We start from the raw sequence: 23,411 nt of genomic DNA on the forward strand, positions 1-23,411 counted from the left end.
TGGGTCCAGTTTAATCATCAGTGAGTTCAACAAACTATTTTACCAAGCCCTGTGCACCTTTTTCTTATATACTGAGAAATTAGGAGTCACCATAACTGATCAGAGTTTTAGAACATATGTGCACTTGTGATAAAGTAAAGATGCATCCATGGTTCCATGAAGATGCATGTTTGTGAAAAAATATTTGTTCTTCAAAGATCCATCTAAAGCACCTCAAGAGTGCAGTGAATATGTTTGACATTTTAGCACCGGCTGTCAAGAGTGTAATGCTAGTAGCCAATTCAAGAATCAACAAGAGTGTAATGCTATTAGCCAATCCAAGATTCAACAAATGTGCAGTATTAAAATGTGTATGGCTCTTGGACTTTATAGTTCTGAATAGTCAGTATATTATAGAAGACTCTGGGTGCGTGCCAGCTGCATACTAATTACTAACACTAATGAAATATGTAGTATAGAGAAAAGCTTCAAAGTTGAGTATACTCCAGTATGGTCAGTTTTTTCAACAAACAATAGTATCCCACAATGGAATGCTGCTCTGTTATTAAAAGGCAGATAATGATGAAAGTACAGTGGCAGCAGCAGCAGAACTTTGAATAACATACAGTATGTTAGCATAGCGATGCTTCATCACTTCTTGTCAGTACAAAATGGGTTAATACTTTAATATTTTGTGTTCTAACCTGTCAAACCTGCACTATTAAGATTAGTATGCCATACAGTCATTTGTAGTACGCAACTGGGACGCAGCCCCGCTCTTTGTCCCTTTATGACAGAAAATGTGTAAGCAATAAACTGAGCTGTCCAATGAAAAACAGGTATTTCCATTTGTTTAGTGTATTACAAAATTTAAAGACACAAACTGTTCCTTACACTGTGTCAAAATTTCTTCATCAATAAGGTTTTATCTCTCCTGTAAATTTGCTGGGTTGGAGTTGCACGTTTTTTTATTGAACAGCGACGATATTCAGTGAATGTGTTTTTGTAAAAGTTGTAAAAACATGCTGTAGAACTGTTCTCACGTGATTATAAATAAAGCATCTGGGGTATCAATGCCTTATTATGTAAATGTAGTTTTATAAACAGACTTATTTGCACATCCTAAATTAGCTATCACTGGCTCCTTGATGATTAGCAGGCAAATCTTCATCAATGCTTGCTGGTACAAAGATAAGACAAAATAGGCAGACGAGAACATTTACACTGTGTTTATTCAGTTCCAGGAAGTGAGGGCAAGAACATCTACAAATAAACAGTATCTGCTTAGTCCCCTACTTGAGAAACAGAAACATTGATTATAAGAACAAAAATAAATATTCTGTATTTAAGATATATGCAACTGATTACAGAGAACCTCAAAGATTCAGAAGTCAGTGGAGTTTCATGTAAAATGCACTTAAGCTGTGAAGGTCTGCAACTCCTACTCATAAATAATCAGTAAGCACTGAAATATAGGCATACATGGAATCTACTATTAAGTTTATCCTAAGTAGGTCTATGATATGAAATGGCACATAAATCCAACCTGGCATCATATCCTGAAAAAATACAGATGCCTTCCAATGCTTTGTTCATGAAACAAAATGTGGTGTAATTATTTAAATTCTACCTACTGATTGAGGTGTGAAACCTGAGCATTTTTTTAACTACTGAAAAAAAAAACCACCTTTGTCCGCCATCAAGGTGTTCCTGCCCATCATAGAGCCCGACCGATCAAGGATTTTAGGGTCCATTAGCAACACAATCTGTAAGATTACACATTCTCTTTCACTGTCTAACCATGGTCTTTTACTCAGCAGTCATTTCGAGAAGAAAATACATAAACTGGATTAAATAAAAGTGACATACAAGAGAATACATTTAAAATACACATTGAGAAAATAACAGTACATAACCTGATCCCTTGGTTAATACAAATACATCATCCTGAAATGCTTCTGGAGGAGATATCCTATAAAATGTATAAGAACCATTATCTACAATACCCAAGTAATTAATTACTGTTAAAGCACATCTAATACCATGCATAAGGGTTACCACATTAAACAGTGATAATGATATTTTTTCTCAATTAGCAGTGTAGGGTATAAATAGATTTTTAAATAAATAAATAAATATCTTTGACAGGTATCAGGACAATTATACTAATTCTACTGTTGCTGTTTAACAGCCTTAACAGTGTCAAAGTGAAGGAAGGACTTGAACAATTCTGAAAGTTGTACTAAATAAGACACTGATGAAGTGAGTGATTACAGAATTCATTTCTATAATGAGAAGTACAATAACCTGGAAACATGAAAGCACATGGACATTAAGGACATGGACATCCTTCTCATCCACAACTACAACATTAACAAGTTCATTAAGTCTGAGGGCAAGGTGCATTCTGTTGCACTGGTTTCGCCCTTCTTTTATTATACACCAAATAATCGGTCGGACTCTACTCTTTGAGGCGGTGCTGGGGTAAAAGCTCTGGGCAAATATACTCCGACCCTAGTCTTCAGTTTTAGATCTACCATAGTACCATACAATTCTTTAGTTTTGTGCACTCTGTGAGAAGACAAGAAAGTTAAAAAAGGAAACATTCAAATCTAAAATGGTTTCTGACAGGCACCATCACTTATTCTAGTTTCTACAGTATCACTGTCCCTACCAGAGGTAGTATCGCATCAATGCCAGTCTTAAATGTCCTTTTAAAGAAATATATTTAAAAATACAACAGTACAGGAGGCAACTCTTGCCAAGATCAGCATCTGGTTTGGACACCGTCTTGACAAATACAGCAGAAAAACCTGATGTTTTACGATTATTGGCATTGGGCCTTGGGTGGGGGAAGAGGTTCATTCTGATATCTTCCCTTGGAACACAGGGATTTGAGTACGGGCCCCGCAAATCCTGCCTCAGAGGAAAGGGTCCACACCCAGTCCCATGAAGGCATTAGGGTCCATGTTGAAAGAGGACTCGAACGACTGCTGGGAGTTCTGATGCATTTTCTGGTGATGTCGCAGGTTGGACTTGCTTGAGAAACGCTTCTCACAGAGCAGGCAGGAGAAGGGCTTCTCTTTGGTGTGAATACGTCTGTGACAGATGAGCTGAGTGGACACTCGGAAGGCCTTACCACATTCCAGGCACTGGTAGCGCTTAGGCTCTGTGTGAATACGTCGGTGGTTCTTCAGCGCCATCAGGTTGTTGAACTTTTTCTGGCACACTGAGCAGACGAACGAGCCCGTTTTGTGGCTGTTCTTGTGGTTAAGCAGGGATCCGGCATGTCTGTAAGTACGTCCACAGTGCTCACACACGTGGCTCTTCTCCTCTTTTGCTACTGCCTCCATACTTTCGTGTGGATCTTGCTGTTCAGACAACGCTCCGTGCATTTGGTTAAAAGCCGGATTCATCTTGGGGAGATCTTGTAGCCCCATCTGCTGGTCCAGCTCAGAGTCCCATTCCAAATCCTGCGACATATGCATGCCCTGGTGATGTGGCTGGCCCTGCATGCCACGGTGGACTTCTTGGTGCTGTTGAAAGCTGGCCATGTTGGGAAAGTTCTGCTGACATGGAGCACAATAGTAAGGGAGCCCCTTGCTGTGCACTTCCATGTGGTTCTGCAGGTGTGCAAATTCACAAAAGGTCTTTCCACAATCTGGGCAGCAGTGGCGGGCCATCTGGGAGTGACTCTGAAGGTCCAGAGGATCAGTGAATGTTTTGAGGCAGAGAGTACAATTGAGGAGGTCAGCAGAATGACTCTTCTTATGGTTGAGAAGAGAGCCAGCATGTCTGTAGGAACGACCACACTGATCACATCTGCAAAGGAGAGGAAATGGAAAACTTTTTACAAAGAAATAAAATATATAAAATCAATAAAAGTGTAGATTATGATAACCATACCCTTTCTTCAATAAAAAAATATATACATAAAATGAACTGATAAAAATACAATCCCCAAGAATCAACAGAACAACAACTTTTAAAGTGTACTCACGTGTAACACTTGTCTGCGCTATCCTGATTAACAGCAGGAGACGATGTGCCACTTCTGTAACAGCGGTGTCTCTTAAGTCCAGACTTTCCCTGGAAGCTCTTACCACATGTCTGGCAACTATAACGAGTGACTCCTCTGGCATGGATTTTTTGGTGGTTGTAGAGGATGCTAGAGAGTCTGAAAGCTTTACCGCAGATTGGGCAAACATACTTTTTCTTCTGTGTGTGTATGCGAGTGTGATTACGTAGTGCCATGGGATTGGAAAAAGGCTTGGCACAGAAAGAGCAGGTGAAATGACCAGTTTTGTGTGTGTTTTTGTGGTTCAACAGGCTTCCTGCATGGCGATAGCTTCGGCCACAAATGTTGCATTTGAACGGTCGTTCTTCTTTGACTGCAGGTGCATTGCTTTTGCCATTTTGCTCATGAGCAGCATGAGTGCCAGGCTGCTTGCTACAGATATGGTTTGCAAGCTGGTCAGCAGTGGAAAATGCCAGGCTGCACTGCTTGCATGTTAAAGCCTTTGCTCTTCTGCGACCCCTAGCCTTTCCTCTCGACCCTGCTGCTGCATTCTTCTTGCGGTTTTGTGAACAAGTGTGGTTCAGTAACTGTTTCTTGCCACGGAATGCCTTCCCGCAGTCCTGGCAACAGTGTTTTTTGACTGAAAAGTGAATACGTAAATGGTTCTTCATCGCCAACTGGTTGGAATAGGTATTGTTGCATACAGCACAGTAATATTCTCCTGTCTTGTGTGAGTTTTTGTGGTTGACCAGACTTCCAGCATGCCGATAACTTCGCCCACACTGGTCACAAACAAAAGGCCGCGGGTCATTAGGATCCTCTGACTGGCTGTTCTTTTCTGGGCTGGACTGGTCACTACTAGGAGGGGCTTTCTGCTTGCGCCGCCGACTACTCCTTTTTCTGCTGGTACCCTGCGAGTGCATTCCACTTACAGAGACATTCCCACTCATCTGCATAAGCGTCTGAATTTGTTTATTGAGTTCTTCAATCTTGGCCTTGTTTTCCTGATGAACTCTCTGGTGGTTTACCAATTGTTTGTGGATTTTGAAAGCTTTCCCACATTCTGTGCAACTGTGCCTGGTGGAGAATAAAAAGAACATGTTAAGAGCAACAAGTGACAATGCAAGGTCTACTAGCAACATAATGCAAACAGACTGTGTATAATTTTCACTTACTTCTTTACATCAAAATGTGTCCTCTGGTGGTTCTTTAGAGCCAGCAAGTTATAAAAACGCTTCTGGCAAACAAAGCAGCGGAACACCCCAGTTTTGTGCGATTTCTTGTGATTTAGGAGTGAACCAGCGTGTCTGTATGAGCGTCCACATTGCTCGCATTTATACTGCCTATCTCCGCTGCCTAGACACTCCTTGAACAATCCAGCTTCTTGTCCATGAACATTCCCAATATCTGGCTTTTCTTCACACTGTTCAGGTTCTTCAGTTCTTTGTCCAGTGCAGTCGTGGTTCTGAAGTTGATGACTGCTGGCACAGACCACTCCACACTTCCCACATATGATGCTCTCTTTTTCTTCTTTTGGTTCGATTTGATTCTGGTTTTCTGTAACATACTGTTCAGTCTGGCAAACCACAGAATTGCTGTGCAGAAGTTGATGGGCTAGTAGGTCCTGTTTTGTTAGGAAACTTTCTCCACAAGTGCTACAAATAATCAGACTGCAGTCACTATGCTGGATCTCATTTGGTTCATCGTCTTTCTCTGCTTCGAGTGAGGACATAGAGGAGGGGCCAGATGTTGAAGGTGTGTCATGGCTTTGAGTGTGAGTATGGAGGTGACTCCTCAGTTCCCGCATGCTGGTGTAGTGATTTCCACACACAGAGCACTGATACATCTCTCCATCTTCTTCCTCCTCCTCCTCCTCCTCACCATCCTCATACTCATCATCATCTGCATTACCCTCTTCACAGTGACCGTTATCTTCATGGTCATGCATCATCTGGCCATGCATAGTGTCATGAAAGTTTTGCCCTGCAAAATAGGTATCCACCGTGCCACCATTCTGCCCCTCAAAACCAATAGGCTCTCCTGAATCTCCCAAGGGCTGCGGACGATTTTCAGTCTTATAGTCCATGTGACCATCTAAGCCATTTGGCATGACCTGATACTGCTGATTCAGGAGGGGACACATGTGCGACTTGATCCCTGCAATATCAGAAAATGTCTTTCCGCAGTCTGCACACATGTGCCTCTCCATGAGGGCTTCACCCTGAGGTAGGTGCATTTGTCTGTCCTCAGCGAAGGAACTGTGAAACTGCTCTTGGAATTCATCCAGCTCCTCATCAGAATTCATGCCCACAGAGTCTCCGAGATCCTGAGGGACGCCTAAAATACCACTAACATCACTTTCGTGAGACGCAAAGCCACCATGCTGATTTTCATGTGTCAGGGGCTCAGAGGAAAGCCAGTCACCTTCAGCAGAGGCAGTTAAAGAGGAAGGCCTGCCCTTATGTATACGAAGGTGGCTTCTCAAGGCAGCCAGATGTGGGTAGTTCTTGCGGCAAATTGAACACTGGAAAACTCCTGTCTGATGGGAGCGTTTGTGGTTAATGAGGCTACCTGCATGTCTGTAGCTTTTGCCACAAATGTTGCATTTAAAACGGCGGTCAGAGCTAACAGCTTCATCATGTTTACCATCATCAGTAGTTTGCTCCAATAGTTCAGGGTTGAGGTTTTCAGATGGCAGAGCCAAAGGCCCTCCCTGAGTGTCTATAACAGCTGAGTCATCACCTATAGGATGAGGTACGTAAATATGACCATTTTCCATTGGCCCCTGGGTTTGGACATAATCAACAGCTTTATCGAGTAATGGAGGCAACGGTGGGGTGTCACTGGAGGAAGGATAAGGAACAGGTTCGGGAGACTGGGCGATACTATGGTTATACGAAAAATCATGGTCCTCAGGTAGGCTGGTAGGGAGCTCAAAGGACACTGAAGAAGAGTTATGCAACATTATGTGATTCTGAAACTCATCATCAGTAGCAAATGCTACTTGACAAAGGTGACAGAAATGTACATTTGTGGCCCCATTCTGCAAAACACCTGCAGATACCTGCTCTGACTTAGAGTTTTGATAGGGCGCCTCAGGGGTCGCTGGGGTAACTGTGCTGGGGCGACCTTTGATTTTATAGTGAATTCGTTGGTGACTGTTGAGGGCAGCAAGATTGTTAAACTGTTTGAAACAGACTGTACACTCAAATATTCCCATTTGATGACATTTCTTGTGATTTATCAAGCTTCCATGATGTCTGTAAGTCTTCTCGCACATGTCACACTTAAATGGTCGGTCCCCATTATCGCCATTAGCTATGGTGTCGCTTTCAGGGATAACATTTGAAATGAGCTCTGACATAAGACCATTGCTAAAACTATTCTCATGGGCAACATTTAACTCTATATCTGGTGGCAAACCTGGCATCACACTGAAATCCTGCTCATCGACATCATGCAGTTGGTCATCTTCACAAACACTTTCAGCCTGTTCTTGTGTCAAGACACTGCTTTTGGTCCTTCCCCTTAACTCCCTATTGCGATGGACCTTTTGGTGAGTAGACAGCTGAGTTGCTAAGCGAAAGGCTTTCCCGCAATCCATGCAAGAATATTTCTTTCGTGATGTGTGAATACGCAAGTGACTCTTAAGCGCTAGAGCATTAGATAGTTTCCGGGCACATATGTGACACTGGAAGGTTCCAACCTCATGTGTTTTCTTGTGGTTCGCCAAACTGCCAGCATGTCGATATCCACGACCACATTCATCACATTTATACCTTCGATCGCCATCCGACTGCTGACAAACTTCTGTGTGCTCCAAAAGGCTGGGCATGTTTAAACATACAATACCACAACCCCTGCATGAAAAGCCTTTGGTCCTGTCTGGCCCTTGGATATCCATGATGGTAAAACAGAATGATGCCAAATATTAATATGAACCAGTTCGAGTATGGTAGTAGGGGGCACCTTTTTTCAAAGGTGAGTTGCTCGTCTTCACTTTCATCAAAGTGGTGTAGTGAGCAAAGTCCATTTGCAAAGGCAACATTTAAAAAAGAACCAGTGAATATATTCTCTTCCATGCCATTGAAAATAAGACAACTGGGCTCACATGGGTGCAAACCCTGCATGGATTCTGTGAAGAGAGAAAGAAGGAAGTGATTAAAACTAAATTTATACAATAACATTTGTCTGTGTACACAAATACACAAAAAGTGTAATGCCTTTAGGCAGTCTAACGTCAATCATAGGTTAACAAGCTACTTGCAAGTTGCTTGTTCACAATGCAAATTATTTAATCTACTGACACTTTCAAACAAAAACAAATCACAAATCACTTCTTAATAACAATCAAGAGAAACTATTCTTAAATATGCGGAATAAAATCTTTTTGATTGGACTACTTTTAGCTTCTTCTTTAAAGTTGTCATTTGAAAAAAAAATGTATACAATTAGTGTGATACACAGTATATTTTTTCTGGGCATGTCAGGGATGTCCTCAATACCGGTACTTAAAGAACTCTGACCAACTTTATGTTTCATTACAGAGGTTGTAATTAGTACTAGATAAATTGCAGACACATTTGAAGGAAAACAAGATTATATCACTGTATTAAACATTAATATGACATTTCAAAATTATTAACTATTATGAATCATGAAAATGTTTTTAATTGAATATAATTAAACAATACTTTTAATGTATTGCACGGTCCAAGATGCAAGGTTTTTGTATTGTAGGGTCAATATTAATTTATATTTTATCCTTAACAATGCAAGCCATTATTTATTACAGACAGGTTATCAGCATTTATTAAAGAGTGTCAGCTCTTGTAAAGTGTTTATAATATATTTGTAAGATATTGTGTAACTAGGCCTAATAATAGGAAATGTGTCATTTTTTTAAAAAAATTATAAAAGTGAACAAAACGGTTCTTAAGCATGGATGTCAACTTCAAAGTAGCAAAGTAGAAGAATAACAAGCATTAAGAGATTTAACTTACACTGTTTCCCTCTATTTAATAAATAATCCCTAGATTTTTTTCCCCCATTTTTCTCTAAACTTAACTGTAAGTCAAGTATGCGTGTTTGTTATCTGAAGTGAAGTGACCCCTTAGTTTAGAGGGACATTTGCTGAACTTAAATTGAGGGAACAAATTATTAGCTAACTATATCGACTTTGAATCTAAATATATATTTTTCTAGCTACCTTGATGCTTCTCGGGCCCCGTTGGCCTCCATATAAAAGGGCATTTTCTCTAGCCAGCTGGATACGCTAACATGTTTTGAGAGTGAGGCTGTCTGCTTGGGAGTTTTTAGTTTTTAGCCAGTTGGCTAGGTTAGCTCGCTAGCTAGTCAGACGCTACACAATGGACGTCTATTTACACAGTAAACAATCCTCTCCATGCTAACTTAGCTAGCTAAACAAATATAACCTTGTCAGCGATCTGGCTGGTATTATATGATGTTACTTTCAGACTGTTGGGGTCTGCAGGGCCTCTCTGTATCGTACTGATAAACAGTGAGCGTTTTAATTGACGTTAAATCGACATAAAGAGCTGAGCGGTCAAGTTTAAGCATCCGCACGCGTTAGCGCATAAAGCCTGCAACTAGCTGCGCTAGCAGTAGCCTGCTAGCATTCCGAGCCCACCGGGCAGGGCCCCCTCAATAACAGCACAGAGCGAGGTCCGCCAGCTGCTAAAACAGGATTATGGAGCTCATACTCACGCTGGTGCTGCAGACACTGTCCGAGATCGTGTTATATCCATCAGGACCGCGGGCGCTCTCCTCTCCCCAATTGTCTTTTTTCCATTCTCCCCTCCAACACACCACTTCCTCCTGCCGTTGCTTAGAAACAGGAAACGTGCAACAGTGAGAAAAGATCCGACAGGGGCGCTTCCACTTACTGTATATATGTGTAAGTTATATAAAATCAGAATATATAGATTCAGAATCTGAAACGCTCTGTCTGAATAAGTTATTATTTTTTATATAAATATTTTCTGATTTTGCTATTTATAGGCATATGTTTGAATAAAATGAACATTGTTGTTTTATTCTATAAACTACGGACAAAATTCCTCCCAAATTCCAAATAACAATTTTGAAATTTAAAGCATTTATTTACAGAAAATGAGAAAAAGGAATGCAGAGCTTTCAGACCTCAAATAATGCAAAGAAAACAAGTTCAGATTTAAGAGTTCAGAAATCAATATTTGGTAGAATAACCCTGTTTTTTAATCACAGTTTTCATGCATTTTGGTATGTTCTCCTCCGCCAGTCTTACACACTGCTTTTGAATAACTTTATGCTACTCCTGGTGCAAAAAATCAAGCAGTTCAGCCTCATTTGATGGCTTGTGATTATCCATCTTCCTCTATAGTTTTTTTTGTTTTGGTAAAAATCAAAGAAACTCGTAAGTGGCCTCTTTTTTTCTATAGCTGTAAATATAGATTATAGATACCTAATAAACATATTTTTTAAAGTTTTATTTCAGGTGCAGAGAAAGTTCTGTATCAGTACGATAGCTACTAATATGGTCAAGTTTGTCCAAAATCACAGTGGCAAAACACACGCATCCTAGCTAAGCTAACCTAGCTAACTAAATAGCTAGTTAGGTAACCTAGGTAACCCAGTAAATCTAATATAGTTAGGTTAGCTAAAAGGATTTCTGGGTGTTAATCACAAATAAAGCAAACTGGATTAAGGTAGCTAGGTTATGTTTTAAACTTATTCAAATAGTTAGCTAGGTAGCTAGGCTAACCTATCTATCTTAATTTATTTTATTTTACTTTGCAGAGAAGCATATATTTTTTATTTTGGGGGTATTAACTCTGTTATCCAGCTAAAGGCATGGTAAAGTGGTGGATTTCTGCTTTCTCCCCTGTTTCTCTGTGTTTATCCTAATACAGGGCTGTCGACTACATACAGCTCTGACTACAGCTACTGTCTCTCCTCCCACAACACAAGCTCTACTCACTCACTCGCTGCTGTCGTACCCTGCTGCTCACATAGCTTAGCTAGCTTTAGCTTAGTTATGATGAAGCCGGGGCATCAAAGCTGCGTTCAGATAAAGCCTTCAATCGGATACGAAACATCTGACGAACACTGACTAGCTAACTACAGCGCCCTGGATCCGCGGAAGTGCTGCATCCCGCTTCATGGTGCGTCAAGTTGGGACAATAATATCATCCTTTCGCCATGGTCCTAAAGCCGCCCTTGTACTGAAGAATTCACCCCAAATACTAACTGTGTTCTCGGGGCGAGCAGGCAGCGACACCTCCAGATCCTGATTTTACAGTTATTGGTAAGATGTAATCCGCAACTCCTCGGTTTGAATGTAAACTCTGAGCGGTAACTTCAGCTAATGGTGCTCCGTACAGTGAAAGAGACCTGCAACCAGCATTATATAGCCTCGCTTTTTCAGCGGTCCTAAAGCCAGCCATTTTGTGTTAACGCTAACAAGCAATGTTGTCAGCGAGCATAGCTGCTTTATGTAGTTTAACTGCCTGATGCAGTAGTGCAGGTATTTAGCAAGCTAACTAGCTGCACAGGTCCCGTACTGTAGATATGAATGTCTCCATATCCACCAGGTCATTCAAAACAAAGCCAGCGGCTTCAGTCTGGATGCTAGCTAACTTCCTTTCACCGACTGTTTTGCCTAGCTAATTGTCCCTGAGGTCCTAATGCCGGCCATTTTGGGTTCAGTGCAGTAGTCATTCTCCACTCTCCCTTTCTTAGGCCTTCTAAGTAGTTAAAATATGCCATTCGTACACCACAAGACTTTTAAAAATATATATTTAAAAAAAGACTAAAGCCTGACACACATGGCTACAAAAACTGAACAAATCAAGCAGGGTCACGACTAGCTATTTAAGTTAGCTTTAAAACTGCAACTGCAAGTCCCAATTACTTTTTTTTTTACCCTACCCCTTGTTTTTTGAGTTTTACCCTTTCCATTGAAACCAAGTTACAACGGAAACGGATGAAATCCTCCCCCTAAAGCATTAGTTCTCAAATTTTTAAAGCAATGTACCACCCATGATCAAACCAGAACATTAAAGTACCACCTACTGGGACTACTGTGTGGGCCTTCCCCACTTTGCAATTTGCAAAATATTGCTTATTGTTTCTTGTAAATGCAGTATGTGCTAACCAAGACATGTTGGGAAGTTTGAGACAGAGGTTAATAACAGGAGTGTAACTCACTGTAGTGGACTACAAAGTCTACATGGTACCCCTAGAATGTACCACAGTTTGAGAATAAGTTTGAAGAATTAAGGACAAAAATTTAAACAAACCTTCAAGCACCTGATACAGATAAATAGCAATACAACCTTAAAGTTCAGCAATCTAGTTGCTGGTAATAGGTGTCATGAAGCTACATTTTGAAGCATTTTGAAGCTACACTTTACAAAATGGTAATATGGTGGTTACTGTCATTTTTAACAAGTAAAATACTCACATTTGTGGGTTTCTTTGGTCACTTGTGCTGCCATCTTGTCAATTATTCTCATAGTCCTGTGTTTGGAGTGTGTCTCTGAAAAATCTCAGCTTGAAGGGCCAAGTAGTACCAATACTTCCCCTTGCTTCTCAAGGTGAGGAAACGGGAATCCTTAGCCCTAGATGTGTACACGTGTAACAGAAAGGTAGGGCCAAGTTGTAGGGCTATGTCAATGGCAATGCCAGCATGCATTGCTTTCGCTGTGATTCAAGCAGACATGTATAAAGAACTAGAGACACAGACTTGAGTAAAAGTCCAATGCTCAATCAAAAATTGACAAAGTTGAAGTATTCGTTAAGCACACACAATGGAAATAGCAAAGTATTTAAAAAAAAATTACTTACGTATTGCAAGTCGTTTGTTCTAATATTTAATACTCCATTAATAAAAGTAAAGTTACGAATATTGCGTTTATTTACAGAAAACAGTCAAATGTTTGCAGAGTGAAAGGCAAATAAGGAGCAGCTCTGTCTTCTTATAAAACAGCTTGATTGCTGTCTTCTGAGAGTAGTCAGCAAGGCACCAAGTCAGCTAGCTTACTTCTTCCAGTTTGAAACACAGTCTAGATTTATTTCTCAGATATTATTTCCCCTCGTTCTTTATGAAACCAGAATGTGGACATGACCCTGTTTTAATGAACTTGGACAGCTGTGTTCTTTTTGGCACTGAGGTGAGCTCAGCTGTTTCTTACTCACAATGTCCGTGTCACAGTTTGCAAGAGCCGAGACTAAGCACTTGTGATAATATTGAACTTGGTTGATTTTATTGGAGCACCATGATGAGAAAATCAGTCATCATCCTGACCACGGTGGAAATGACTAAACAGTGCTGCCACCCAGGAAGACTTTTATTTTATTTCAAAATTCAAAAGACATTTTAATGTGACAGTGAAATAGCTTGAAAAAGCCTTTGTTATAAGGCTGGCATTTGGCTGACAGTTGTTTATATAATCTGTGCTGAGTGTGAACTTAAATTAGAAAGTGAATTTGAAATTAGAAAATGATCAAACCAATCCGTGTGCTTATTAATTAACAGGAGAAACATGGCCTCGCCTCAGCCAGGCAGCCCACCTACAGCAGAGCAGGGCACCCCTCCCCCTCCTGAGACCAGTGAAGAAAAGGATGATGCATCGGAACCAACAACTAGAAGAAGAGGCAAAGGGAGGCCAGCAAAGTCTCAGCACACTTTTAAGTGCTCTGCCTGTCAGGAAGCTTTTTTCAGCCCCTCGTCCTTGCGGAGTCATAAGCTGTCTGCCCACAGTAAGGAGAAGCAGCAGCCATACACCTGTAATCAGTGCAGCAAGACTTTCCCAAACCGTGCCCAACTTTCTAAGCATCAGCGGTCCCATTCTGCCCAGCGTCCATTTAAGTGCACACAGTGTCATAAAGCGTACAAGACTCCAACAGAGCTGCGTAACCACAGCCGCTCCCACACTGGAGAGAAACCCTTTGTCTGTACAGAGTGCGGCAAGGCGTTCATGCAGGCCATCTGTTTGCGCATTCACATGACCCAACACAGTGGTGAGCGGCCTCATTCCTGTCCCCACTGCTCCAAGAGCTACCCTACGTTGTCCAAGCTGAAAGTCCACCAGCGGTCACACACAGGAGAGAAACCTTACTTCTGTGCAGAATGCGGGAAAAGTTTTGCAGACCCCTCCGTGTATCGCAAGCATCGGCGCAATCACCAAGGCCATCGCCCTTATTCTTGCGATCAGTGTGGTAAAACATACACAGAGCTTAAGGACTTAAAGAACCATGAGCGTTCGCACACTGGCGAGAAGCCATTCCTCTGCTCGGACTGTGGTAAGGCCTTCTCGCGCTCCTCGTCTCTGGCCTGCCACTTGCGCATACACTCTCAAAGCAAGCCCTACCAGTGTGAGCAGTGTGGCAAAGGCTTCACTCAGCTCTCTTCCTACCAGTCTCACCTCCGGACGCACTCTGGAGAGAAGCCCTTCCTCTGTCCGCAGTGTGGCAAGATGTTCTCTGACCCGTCCAGCTTCCGCCGGCACCAAAGGGCGCACCAGGGTTTTAAGCCTTACCCCTGCGACAAGTGCAGCAAGCGGTTTCGACAACCGGCTGACCTGGCAGTGCACCAGCGTGTGCATTCAGGTCAGAGACCATACAAGTGCCAAAACTGCGATAAGGCTTTTGTCGCATCCTGGGACCTGCGGCGTCATATGCTGGTGCACACTGGGCTGCGGCCTTTCTCCTGCACTGAATGTGGCAAGTCTTTTGCAGAGCGCTCCAGCCTCAACAAGCACCGGAGGGTCCATTCTGGAGAGCGACCTTTCAAGTGCCAGATGTGCTTTAAGTCCTTTGTGGTGTCATCCAGCTTGCGCAAGCATGAGAGGACGCACTTAGCAGAGAGGCCTGTGCAACAACAAGAGCCGACGCCAGAGACTACACAAGTCTTTACACAAAATACCAATTCGCAGTTTTCCTGTTCTCACTGTGATTTGGTTTTTGGGACATGGGAGGAGGTGCAGGCCCATGCTGCCCTTCATACCATATCGCCACCTTCTGATTCAGCTGCTACATCTCTCAACATAGGCCCATATGTTTGTATGACCTGCCAGGTGGAGTTCATAGAGCTGTCCGCTCTCCAAGCCCATAACAAAATGCACCCCAAGCCACGACCCCATGTCTGCAATGACTGCGGCAAAGGTTTCCTGAACAAAGCCGGATTACGGAAACATCAACGCATTCACTCCACCAGCCGACCACACTGCTGTACAGTCTGTGGCAAGACTTTCCTCTTTGCTGCATACCTACGTAAACATCAACGCACCCACCGTGACAATGAGTCCTCATTGTCTTTGCCGCATGCAGACATAGCACACACCGACCCCCTTCCGTCCCCACCCAGTGCAGCCTCCCCGACTGGCTCAGAGCCCACGTCCATTTCTCTGACTGTACCTGTTGCTGTACCAGTGTCTGCATTCCAGACTATGTCAGCCCATGTGTATATAGACAAGGAAGATGAGCTTTAAAATTGGTGACTGTGGTCTTGCTTAGTTCATTGAAACACTGGCTGTGAAAGTCTTTTTATAAGGATGCATTTCACAAGACACACAGATATGTGTCAACCATTTTTTGTATCATAGCTTTAAATTAAATTCTTTTATACACTAACAGTTATTGTAAAATAATTTGAAACCTAGTGAAAATAGTTTACTATTTATACAAATTAAACTAAAATCATGTATTAATTATTTTCCTGTACTTCACTTACATGCATTACATTCAGTGTTCTGAATGTGGAAAACACAAGCCACACTTCTTAATGAAAGAAAGTATTATGCTTTTTAATCCAAATTTTCCCATTGTTTTAGAGGTTCACACAAAACCCTGTTCTGTCTTTATTCCTACAAGTCAGTATGTTACATACAAATTATGTAATCTGCCTTCTGTTGGTTTGTAGCCACTACCTGCACATGCCAGTTCACCTTTGACTGGTTAAACGAGTGGTCTATAACTGTTTTATTTAAAATAAAATGTCACATTCAGTGAATCTGTCTTTGTTTTACGATTGTCTTTGACCAATCTTTATTAAATGCACATTGCACCAGTAAGAGCAGTGTGTGAAGGTTCAATTAGCAGGGTAAGAGCACAGTTTTGCTCAAAATATTGCAATGCACACAACATTATGAGTGACATACCAGAGTTCAAAAGAGGACAAATTGTTGGTGCATGTCTTGCTGGTGCATCTGTGATCAAGACAGCAAGTCTTTGTGATGTATCAAGAGCCACGGTATCCAGGGTAATGTCAGCATACCACCAAGAAGGATTAACCACATCCAACACGATCAACTGTGGACGCAAAAGGAGGCTGTCTGAAAGGGATGTTCGGTTGCTAACCCGGATTGTATCCAAAAAAACACGGCTGCCCAAATCACGGCAGAATTCAATGTGCATATATATATATATATATATATATATATATATATATATATATATATATATATATATATATATAGCTGAAGAGATTATTAGGTCCTAATAGGACTTAATAGACAACTGCAGTTTTTTTTTCTCATCATTAGTGTGAACAGCAGTGCGTAGTAAGCAGTCAAGAGTAACACAAATTTTGCTGATTACTAGCAGTTTAGCATATTATATATAAGAGGCTTACGATAGCAGAATTGTCAGTGTCGTGGAAGCACAGTTAAACGGTGCTTTTGATTCTTTTTCACATTTTTTCATAGGTAAGTTCATTTTTCATATAAATATATACAGACAAATATATTGTCACTAGGCAAAACCTTGTTTGTTCCAAACTGTAACTTTTACAAGGAAAAAACATCTTTAAGTTTAGTAGAAATGAATTTAAATCGGGATCATTTCTACTGGTCCATCAGCATAAAATTTGGACGCAATTTAAAAAACAGTTGTTGGATTAAAATGACAAAAAAAGTGTAATGCTACAAAAATTGAGATACAAGGTTTTTGCACATTTTAATTATATTTGTCAATTATACAGCATTAACAGAAGTCAAAGTAAAAATATTTATTGGCAACTAAATCTTTTATTTGTATTGGTCCAGTCGATATGAAATTCGGACAGAAAATATATTTATGATTAATTAAAATATATATAAAAAGTATAAAACTATATTAAAAAATTAGATGCAAAGATTTTTAAACAGTGGCAATATAAAATATTTGTATGTAGAGACTAGATTTCAATTTTAAGGATATTTGTATGATACTTTGATGTGGTATTATTAGAAATGTAAAAATAAATAGAAATAGGAAGGGTAAAAAAAAAAACAACAGAATTTATTGGTGTAGTCTTTTTATTACTGAGAGCACACTGCATCTTTGTAGAATTTCAAGTATGAGTCCCTCTGAACAAATGAGTTAGAGCTTTATAAAATATCTGTAATGAATATGGAACTATGGTTGTAAAAGTATGTCAATAATTATTGAGCATTTACTCTTGTCAAAATCAGGGCGGCCCACAGGCATATGACTTAACCATATTTCTGTACCTTGGTAATCATTTAAAATAAGGGTCACAAATTTAAGCAGTTCAGCTTGGTTTGATGGCTTGTGATCATCCATCTTCCTCTTAATTACATTCCAGAGGTTTTTAATTTGGTAAAATCAAAGAAACTGATAATTGTTAAGTGGTCAGTTATTTGTTTCCAGAGCTGTATAATGCACGGTTTGAACCTAAATCACTAGAAAGAATAAAACATTTGGCTTTGCTAGGTTTAAATGTTAGTTTTGAAGTATATCATTATAAATGCTGCTAAAAATACTAATGTAAGATTGCACTTTAAGACAGGAGATCCTTGTTTGAAACGTGATGGCAGCCATAGTTTCCGGACTTGTCCCTTTACTCAGCGCTGCTGTGGAAACCAGCACCACATACAAAGGGCGAACAGTGTGGTTCGGCCTCCTCTGTGTTCGTCTTGTGACCCTTTTTGTGGCGGAAATGCCCTGGTTCAGTTTGGAAAGAGATTTCAGCTGCAACGACACTGGCATTTGCACTAAAGCCTGCTTTAACCAGCACTTCGACAAACCTGTGCTGATGGCCTGGAACTTTCTCTTCATCCTCCTCCTCCTCTCAGTTTTTCTGATGGAGCTGTTCACTGCCCACGTGCGCACTGTCCTTATGAAGCAGATTCTGAGGAAGCAGAAGGCCATGGAGGTCGACTCTCTGGGCGAGTTAAAAAGCACTCCAAGTGTTCCAACCAAAGAGGTGATGTTTCTAGACATGCATGGAAGCATGTACGCAGTGCTCTCTTACCTTTTCAGCATGATCTTGAGAATCGTGGTGGAGGTTTGGTTCGTGTACATTTTACTTTTTTGGAATCTGCCTACAGTGAGACAAAAGTCCTTCCTGTGCAATGCTAGAAACCATGGCTGTCCAGTGCTGCAGTGCTTGGTGAGCGCCACAGCGGAGAAGAGCATGTCCATCTATGCTATGCTGTCCATTTCTTTCTTAGTCATTGTGACCAGCTGCATGTTCTGTTTTTACTTTATTGGCCACTATGTTTGTAAATGCTGTACCCAGCGCTAGTAGTGTGTAACCTGAAGCTTTTTAAGAAGGCCTTCAAAAGACCTTATAGCCTCCTTTGACTCTTATTAACTTTCTTTTACTGAACTGATGGTTTATTAAGCAATTATGCAGACAAATGTTTTGTAGTAATATAATAGCCAATGATGCAGAGCCCTGAAAGAACATGAGGGAAAAAATATGGCAGAAGATTTACTAACTTCCACCACCAGAACAGGAGCGTCCCTCCTTACCATTAAGAAACTCCTGAAGATTGAGCTCTTTAAGGAGCACTTACTCTTCTAACACCTCTAACAAACGAACTACTTCTAACCTCATTTCCTGCTTTCCCTCCTTTGGCCTCCTTTAGGCCCTGCCTAAAAATGTTGTTTACCTTGAACTTCTCTGTTCTCTGTTGCTCATTGTTTGTAGGTCGCTTTGGATAAAAGCATCTGCCGAATAAAATGTAATATAATGTGCTGTAATGTAATATTTTTTGGGAGGGGAAGCTCACCTAATTTATTTCCCTCAAATTAATTATCTCAGGATGATTATCTCAAGATAATTATCTTGGGATAATTAACAAAAGATAATTAATTAGATTTTAAAAAATCTGAGGTGTTTTTTGCCTGCCGCATTACCTGCTCTGGTCTTTAGATGGCATCAATACGCCATTCACTATTATCGTTTTTTTTTTTATTATTCAGTCACAAAAGCAGACCCAAAAGAGTGCCATCTGAAACGGTGCAGGAGAGGATTGCCCTAATTAATTCAAGGTATTCGTTCTTATTTAAGAGAGGTGACAGTTTTCTGGATAACATAGATTAAGGTGGATACATGTAAGGGTATTTGTGCCACTTCGGACTCTAGATGACAGAAATGCTTATCCATGAAGTTGTCCAGAAAGCAGTGTCTGCTCTTGATTGAAAAAACATAAAGCTCTGATATTTGTTCAATCCTTCCTTATGTATGCTCATGCATATATTTTGTGATGCATCTTTAAGAAGGTGCCGTATCGTGCTCTAAAACAGCACCTCAAACTCGGACAGCGCTTGAACACAAGTTAAATAGTTTAATCAAATGGATGTAGGATGCAGGGTAAAGACTGAAAAGTGCAAGGCTTTAATCTTTAAATGGTTCTTCACTCTCACATGTCTCTTAAATGATTCTTATGTGAGCCAAAATATTTTTTTTTCTCTAGCATCACTCTTTTGTATTATTATAATCCTGTAACCTTTAAAAAGAGTTTGCACATTTATGTATTTGTTTATTAATTCATCATATGAGCATAAAGGTTATTTAAAATATACATTGGGGAGGTTATTTGCTGAAGTGCATCAGGTCTAGAATGCTGGGTTTACACTTCTTATATAATGAAGAATGTGATCTGAATTCTTAATGTGGATTTGTACTGTTTTTTCTTTTTCAGTTTTTGTTTTTGTTAAAATTTCTCATAAAATAAACAAAAAATAACAAAAAACAATATGATAAAAGTAAATTCACTAAACCATAAGCATCCTTTTTATGTGTGAACTTGTGAAGATGTCAGTTTGTCAGGGTGATTAGGTTCTGCTTCTTGTCTCAGCATGGTGTTTCTGAGTCAGGCACTTCTGTGTTGTATGGTTGAGGTGTAAAGGCGATGTGGGTGTGTATGTGTGTGTGTGTGTGAGAGTAAAGCACATGTACAGCAGATGCTGCAGGTTTTAGTAAAACGAACAGCAAGTCTTTTGAAATTAAAAAATTGAAATGATTCCATTATACTTCTTTTGCATGCATGCATGTTATTTATTTTGTTTCATTTAATAATGAATTTTTAGTGAACACATTTAGTGAGGGCTACATTTTGGCAGCTATTCATTTGTTAAATTAATTATAAATAATGCTAGAGATAGTTTGGCTTTATTTAAAGTGGACTTGCTCCCCTCTTCTCTCTATAAGTATAGGAAGGTCAGTTGCAGAGGTCTTCGTCACAGCAGTGTATCTGCACCTGGCTAGGCACTTTATCTTCACATTCTCTGTGAGTGGCACATCTGCGCACTTGACCATCTGAAGGACCAAATGCAAAAAAGGGAATGTTAGTGAGTATTTGTGAAGCATTAGTAGCTCTACAGTTATATATATATATATATATATATATATATATATATATATATATATATATATATTGAGCAAAAATACAAAGCTGAAGTAAGTGATTTTTGTAGAAACCATGAAGGTATTGCTCTTGCTTCTTTCCACCTCTGTGTAATTTAAAGTAACTATTTTAATATAATAACAGTCTATGTGAACTATGTGTAAAATAATTAGTGTGGATAATTATAATTTTGTTTAGTTTTTTCCCTCATTATACTGTGTTAAATCTAATCTTTATGATTCACAGTTAAGTCCCTTTCATATGTGGTTCTTAACTGAATTTCTATCTGATTCATGGGCATGCATCATAAATGTAAATGGTCAGATCGGATTTAATCCAACTTTTTGCCTGTATGCATGTAAATATTAGAATGATATTTAAGTTTTCACCAACTTAATCTCATAAATATCTCATAAAAAGTTTATTTTTTTCCAGAAAAGTAGCAATTTTGGGGAAGGTTTTACAGTGACAGTGATGATATTTAGTATCACATATACTTGTACATTGTACTTACGTAACTTTTACTACACTACTATGTATTTGAGTGTGCTGAAGTACATACTTGGCGTATATAGCTTAGTATAAATTATTGCTTATTAAAAGCACAAGAAGTGGTTGATTAAAATGTGTGATTGTTTTTATATATACTATTTATTATTAGTAGTATTTATGTATTCATCCCAACATTACATAACTTGATATAGTCTGTAATTGATGGGATTTTGTTGCAAGAGTAATTTAAGCAAATGTAATATGTGGTTTTAGTTTTAATCAGGGAACTTCAGGGAACAAAATCATTTTGTATGTATTCTTTGTGTGTCACTGGTGTGAATGTGTGTGTATTTGTGGGTTAAAGCCATATTTATGTGTTGCCAGTATTTGTGTGTCATAAATGTTTGTCATGTAAGAGTTGCAAAAATAGAATACGAGCGGTAAAATTAGTTTATATTAAGTTCAGCTGTTTCATTTGGTCTTAAATCTCCAGTAATTTTAAAGAAATAAACGGTCCAGGTTTTTGCAGTCGTGTTACCTCCTCAAAGAATTAGATTTAATATTTAATAATGGAATATAAAGAGAATTTCAAGAAACATAATAGAACAGGTTTCTAAAATAAATCACCTACTCCAGCTTTAATTTGTGTAAAATGCGTCTTTTGATTTTGTCTTTAGAAAGCTTAAGATTTCTGGGAACGTACATGCTGGTTTTGCAAAGTCGATGGTAATGCACTTATTGGAGCCAATACTGCATTCTCGTTCCTCAGTTTTTTCACAGTAAGGCGGCATCTTTTGAATGTCCGAGCAGTGTTTACATTTCAGGGCCTGGGCAACTGAAATGATCACAGATTAGATAATTCATTTTTTAGAATCAGAGTCATTACCATTGAGATTTATTGTCTTTCTAAACACACACAACATATGCAACCATTTGTAAGACAGTCGTTCAGAAGACCACTATACAGAGTATTTATCAATTCACATCATCATAATTATCGCAAAAAAACCAGCAAAAACATTGAAGTTTTCTGCTGGGTGCCAGTGTGTCAAGATAATCAGTATTATTCACTTAAAAAAGTGTAAAAATGTAAAACCAAGGTTTAATTATGTATAAATGTGAAAACTATAAAACTATAAAATAACTATAAATCCTCTACAAGAAAGAAAACTAACATATGGACATTTACAAAAATGTCATTTTATTGCACTTTATTATAAAACTAACCTTAAAATAATATAGCAACTGAACTGGATTTATTCAAATCAAAGAAAGGTTTATTCAAATACTTAATAGAGTAACTTTTTCAAGTTGATTAGACAAACCACTTTTTAAAGTGAATACTGAAAATAAGTATTATTAATTTGTTTATTTTACAGTACCAGTCATTTTTTTTAATATACCATCTCATGCAATGATTTTATTTGTGTATTTATTTATTTTCCGTATTGTATATTAATATTAAAGACATATAAACAATTGAGGGGCACTAATGGAATTATGAAGTAAACAAGTAAGCCTCCACAATCTACTGCTCATTGACCTAAACCCAACTGAGATAAATGATTTGGGATAAGCTGGAGCTTCACAGCATATTTACAAAATAATTCCACATGTGTTCCTGTATAGATTTTAATTTAATCTCCATCATTAAATTTACAATGTAAAAAATCATAAAAAGGAAAGAAACACATTGAATTGAGAAGATTGTGACCAAACTTTTGACTGGTACTGTATGTGGAGGATGCATGCATAATATCGTCAACAAAACATCGAAATTAAACCAACCAAGGCTTAAAAATGATTATTATAAAATGCAAAAGTTGAGAGCTCACCTAAGACGAGAGTTACAGTCACAGCCAGGATCAGCATATAGCGCCCCATTTTGCAGTAAAAAGGAGTGGAGGAGAATTGAATTCTGGCTAAACAGCTAAAATATTACAATGGATTAGTGAAGAATGTGTCAAAATATGTCATCATAAATATTCTAAATAAAATGAATTAAAGAGATTAGAAATGTCTTATAGATCTAATAGATTCCTCTCACCTCCTCAATCCAGACAGCTTTGCTAGGAAGTGTTTGAGAGCTATCTCTACCACATGGGTATTTATATGATACCTGATAAGTGGGGATGTGTGAAGATTCCCAGTAGTTACGGTCTACTCACGAGTATCAAATATCCCCTATGAGCTTCCTCACTTTCACGTTGCATGTATGATTTAAAGTTGCAAAACATATTTTAAGAAAGCTCTATTTAAGAACATCTCAATTTATTTTTTAT

General features: G+C 39.3%; 3 protein-coding genes and 1 long non-coding RNA gene across 6 annotated transcripts; 2 read left to right on the forward strand and 2 right to left on the reverse strand.

The window, feature by feature from the left end:
- Nucleotides 1–1,193: 1,193 nt before the first annotated feature.
- Nucleotides 1,194–11,386, reverse strand: znf646 (zinc finger protein 646). 3 transcript variants are annotated; one of them, XM_049465151.1, is made up of 5 exons: nt 11,247–11,386; nt 9,725–9,844; nt 5,173–8,132; nt 3,980–5,074; nt 1,194–3,801 (listed from the first exon to the last, which is right to left on the reverse strand). In XM_049465151.1, the coding sequence occupies exons 3-5, from the start codon at nt 7,899–7,901 to the stop codon at nt 2,901–2,903; spliced, it is 4,725 nt and encodes a 1,574-aa protein (XP_049321108.1). In that variant the 5' UTR covers nt 7,902–8,132; nt 9,725–9,844; nt 11,247–11,386; the 3' UTR covers nt 1,194–2,900. The 3 variants fall into 3 exon arrangements, with proteins under 3 accessions (XP_049321108.1, XP_007259213.3, XP_049321109.1); XM_007259151.4 differs by lacking the exon at nt 11,247–11,386 and adding an exon at nt 10,977–11,113; XM_049465152.1 differs by lacking the exon at nt 11,247–11,386 and adding an exon at nt 10,981–11,111.
- On the forward strand, nt 11,165–16,010 carry znf668 (zinc finger protein 668). The gene is made up of 2 exons (XM_007259150.4): nt 11,165–11,303; nt 13,536–16,010. The coding sequence occupies exon 2, from the start codon at nt 13,543–13,545 to the stop codon at nt 15,487–15,489; it is 1,947 nt and encodes a 648-aa protein (XP_007259212.2). The 5' UTR covers nt 11,165–11,303; nt 13,536–13,542; the 3' UTR covers nt 15,490–16,010.
- Nucleotides 16,011–16,922: 912 nt separating this feature from the next.
- Nucleotides 16,923–19,852, forward strand: gjz1 (gap junction protein zeta 1). The gene has a single exon (XM_007259149.4). The coding sequence runs from the start codon at nt 17,811–17,813 to the stop codon at nt 18,525–18,527; it is 717 nt and encodes a 238-aa protein (XP_007259211.1). The 5' UTR covers nt 16,923–17,810; the 3' UTR covers nt 18,528–19,852.
- Nucleotides 19,853–20,274: 422 nt separating this feature from the next.
- On the reverse strand, nt 20,275–23,269 carry LOC103038927 (uncharacterized). The gene is made up of 4 exons (XR_455620.3): nt 23,177–23,269; nt 22,965–23,059; nt 21,833–21,964; nt 20,275–20,549 (listed from the first exon to the last, which is right to left on the reverse strand). It is a non-coding gene; the product is annotated as an uncharacterized LOC103038927 (long non-coding RNA).
- Between the last annotated feature and the right edge of the window lie 142 nt (nt 23,270–23,411).

The sequence above is a fragment of the Astyanax mexicanus genome, chromosome 15 (assembly GCF_023375975.1).
Source record: "Astyanax mexicanus isolate ESR-SI-001 chromosome 15, AstMex3_surface, whole genome shotgun sequence".
Taxonomy (NCBI): Eukaryota; Metazoa; Chordata; class Actinopteri; order Characiformes; family Acestrorhamphidae; genus Astyanax; species Astyanax mexicanus.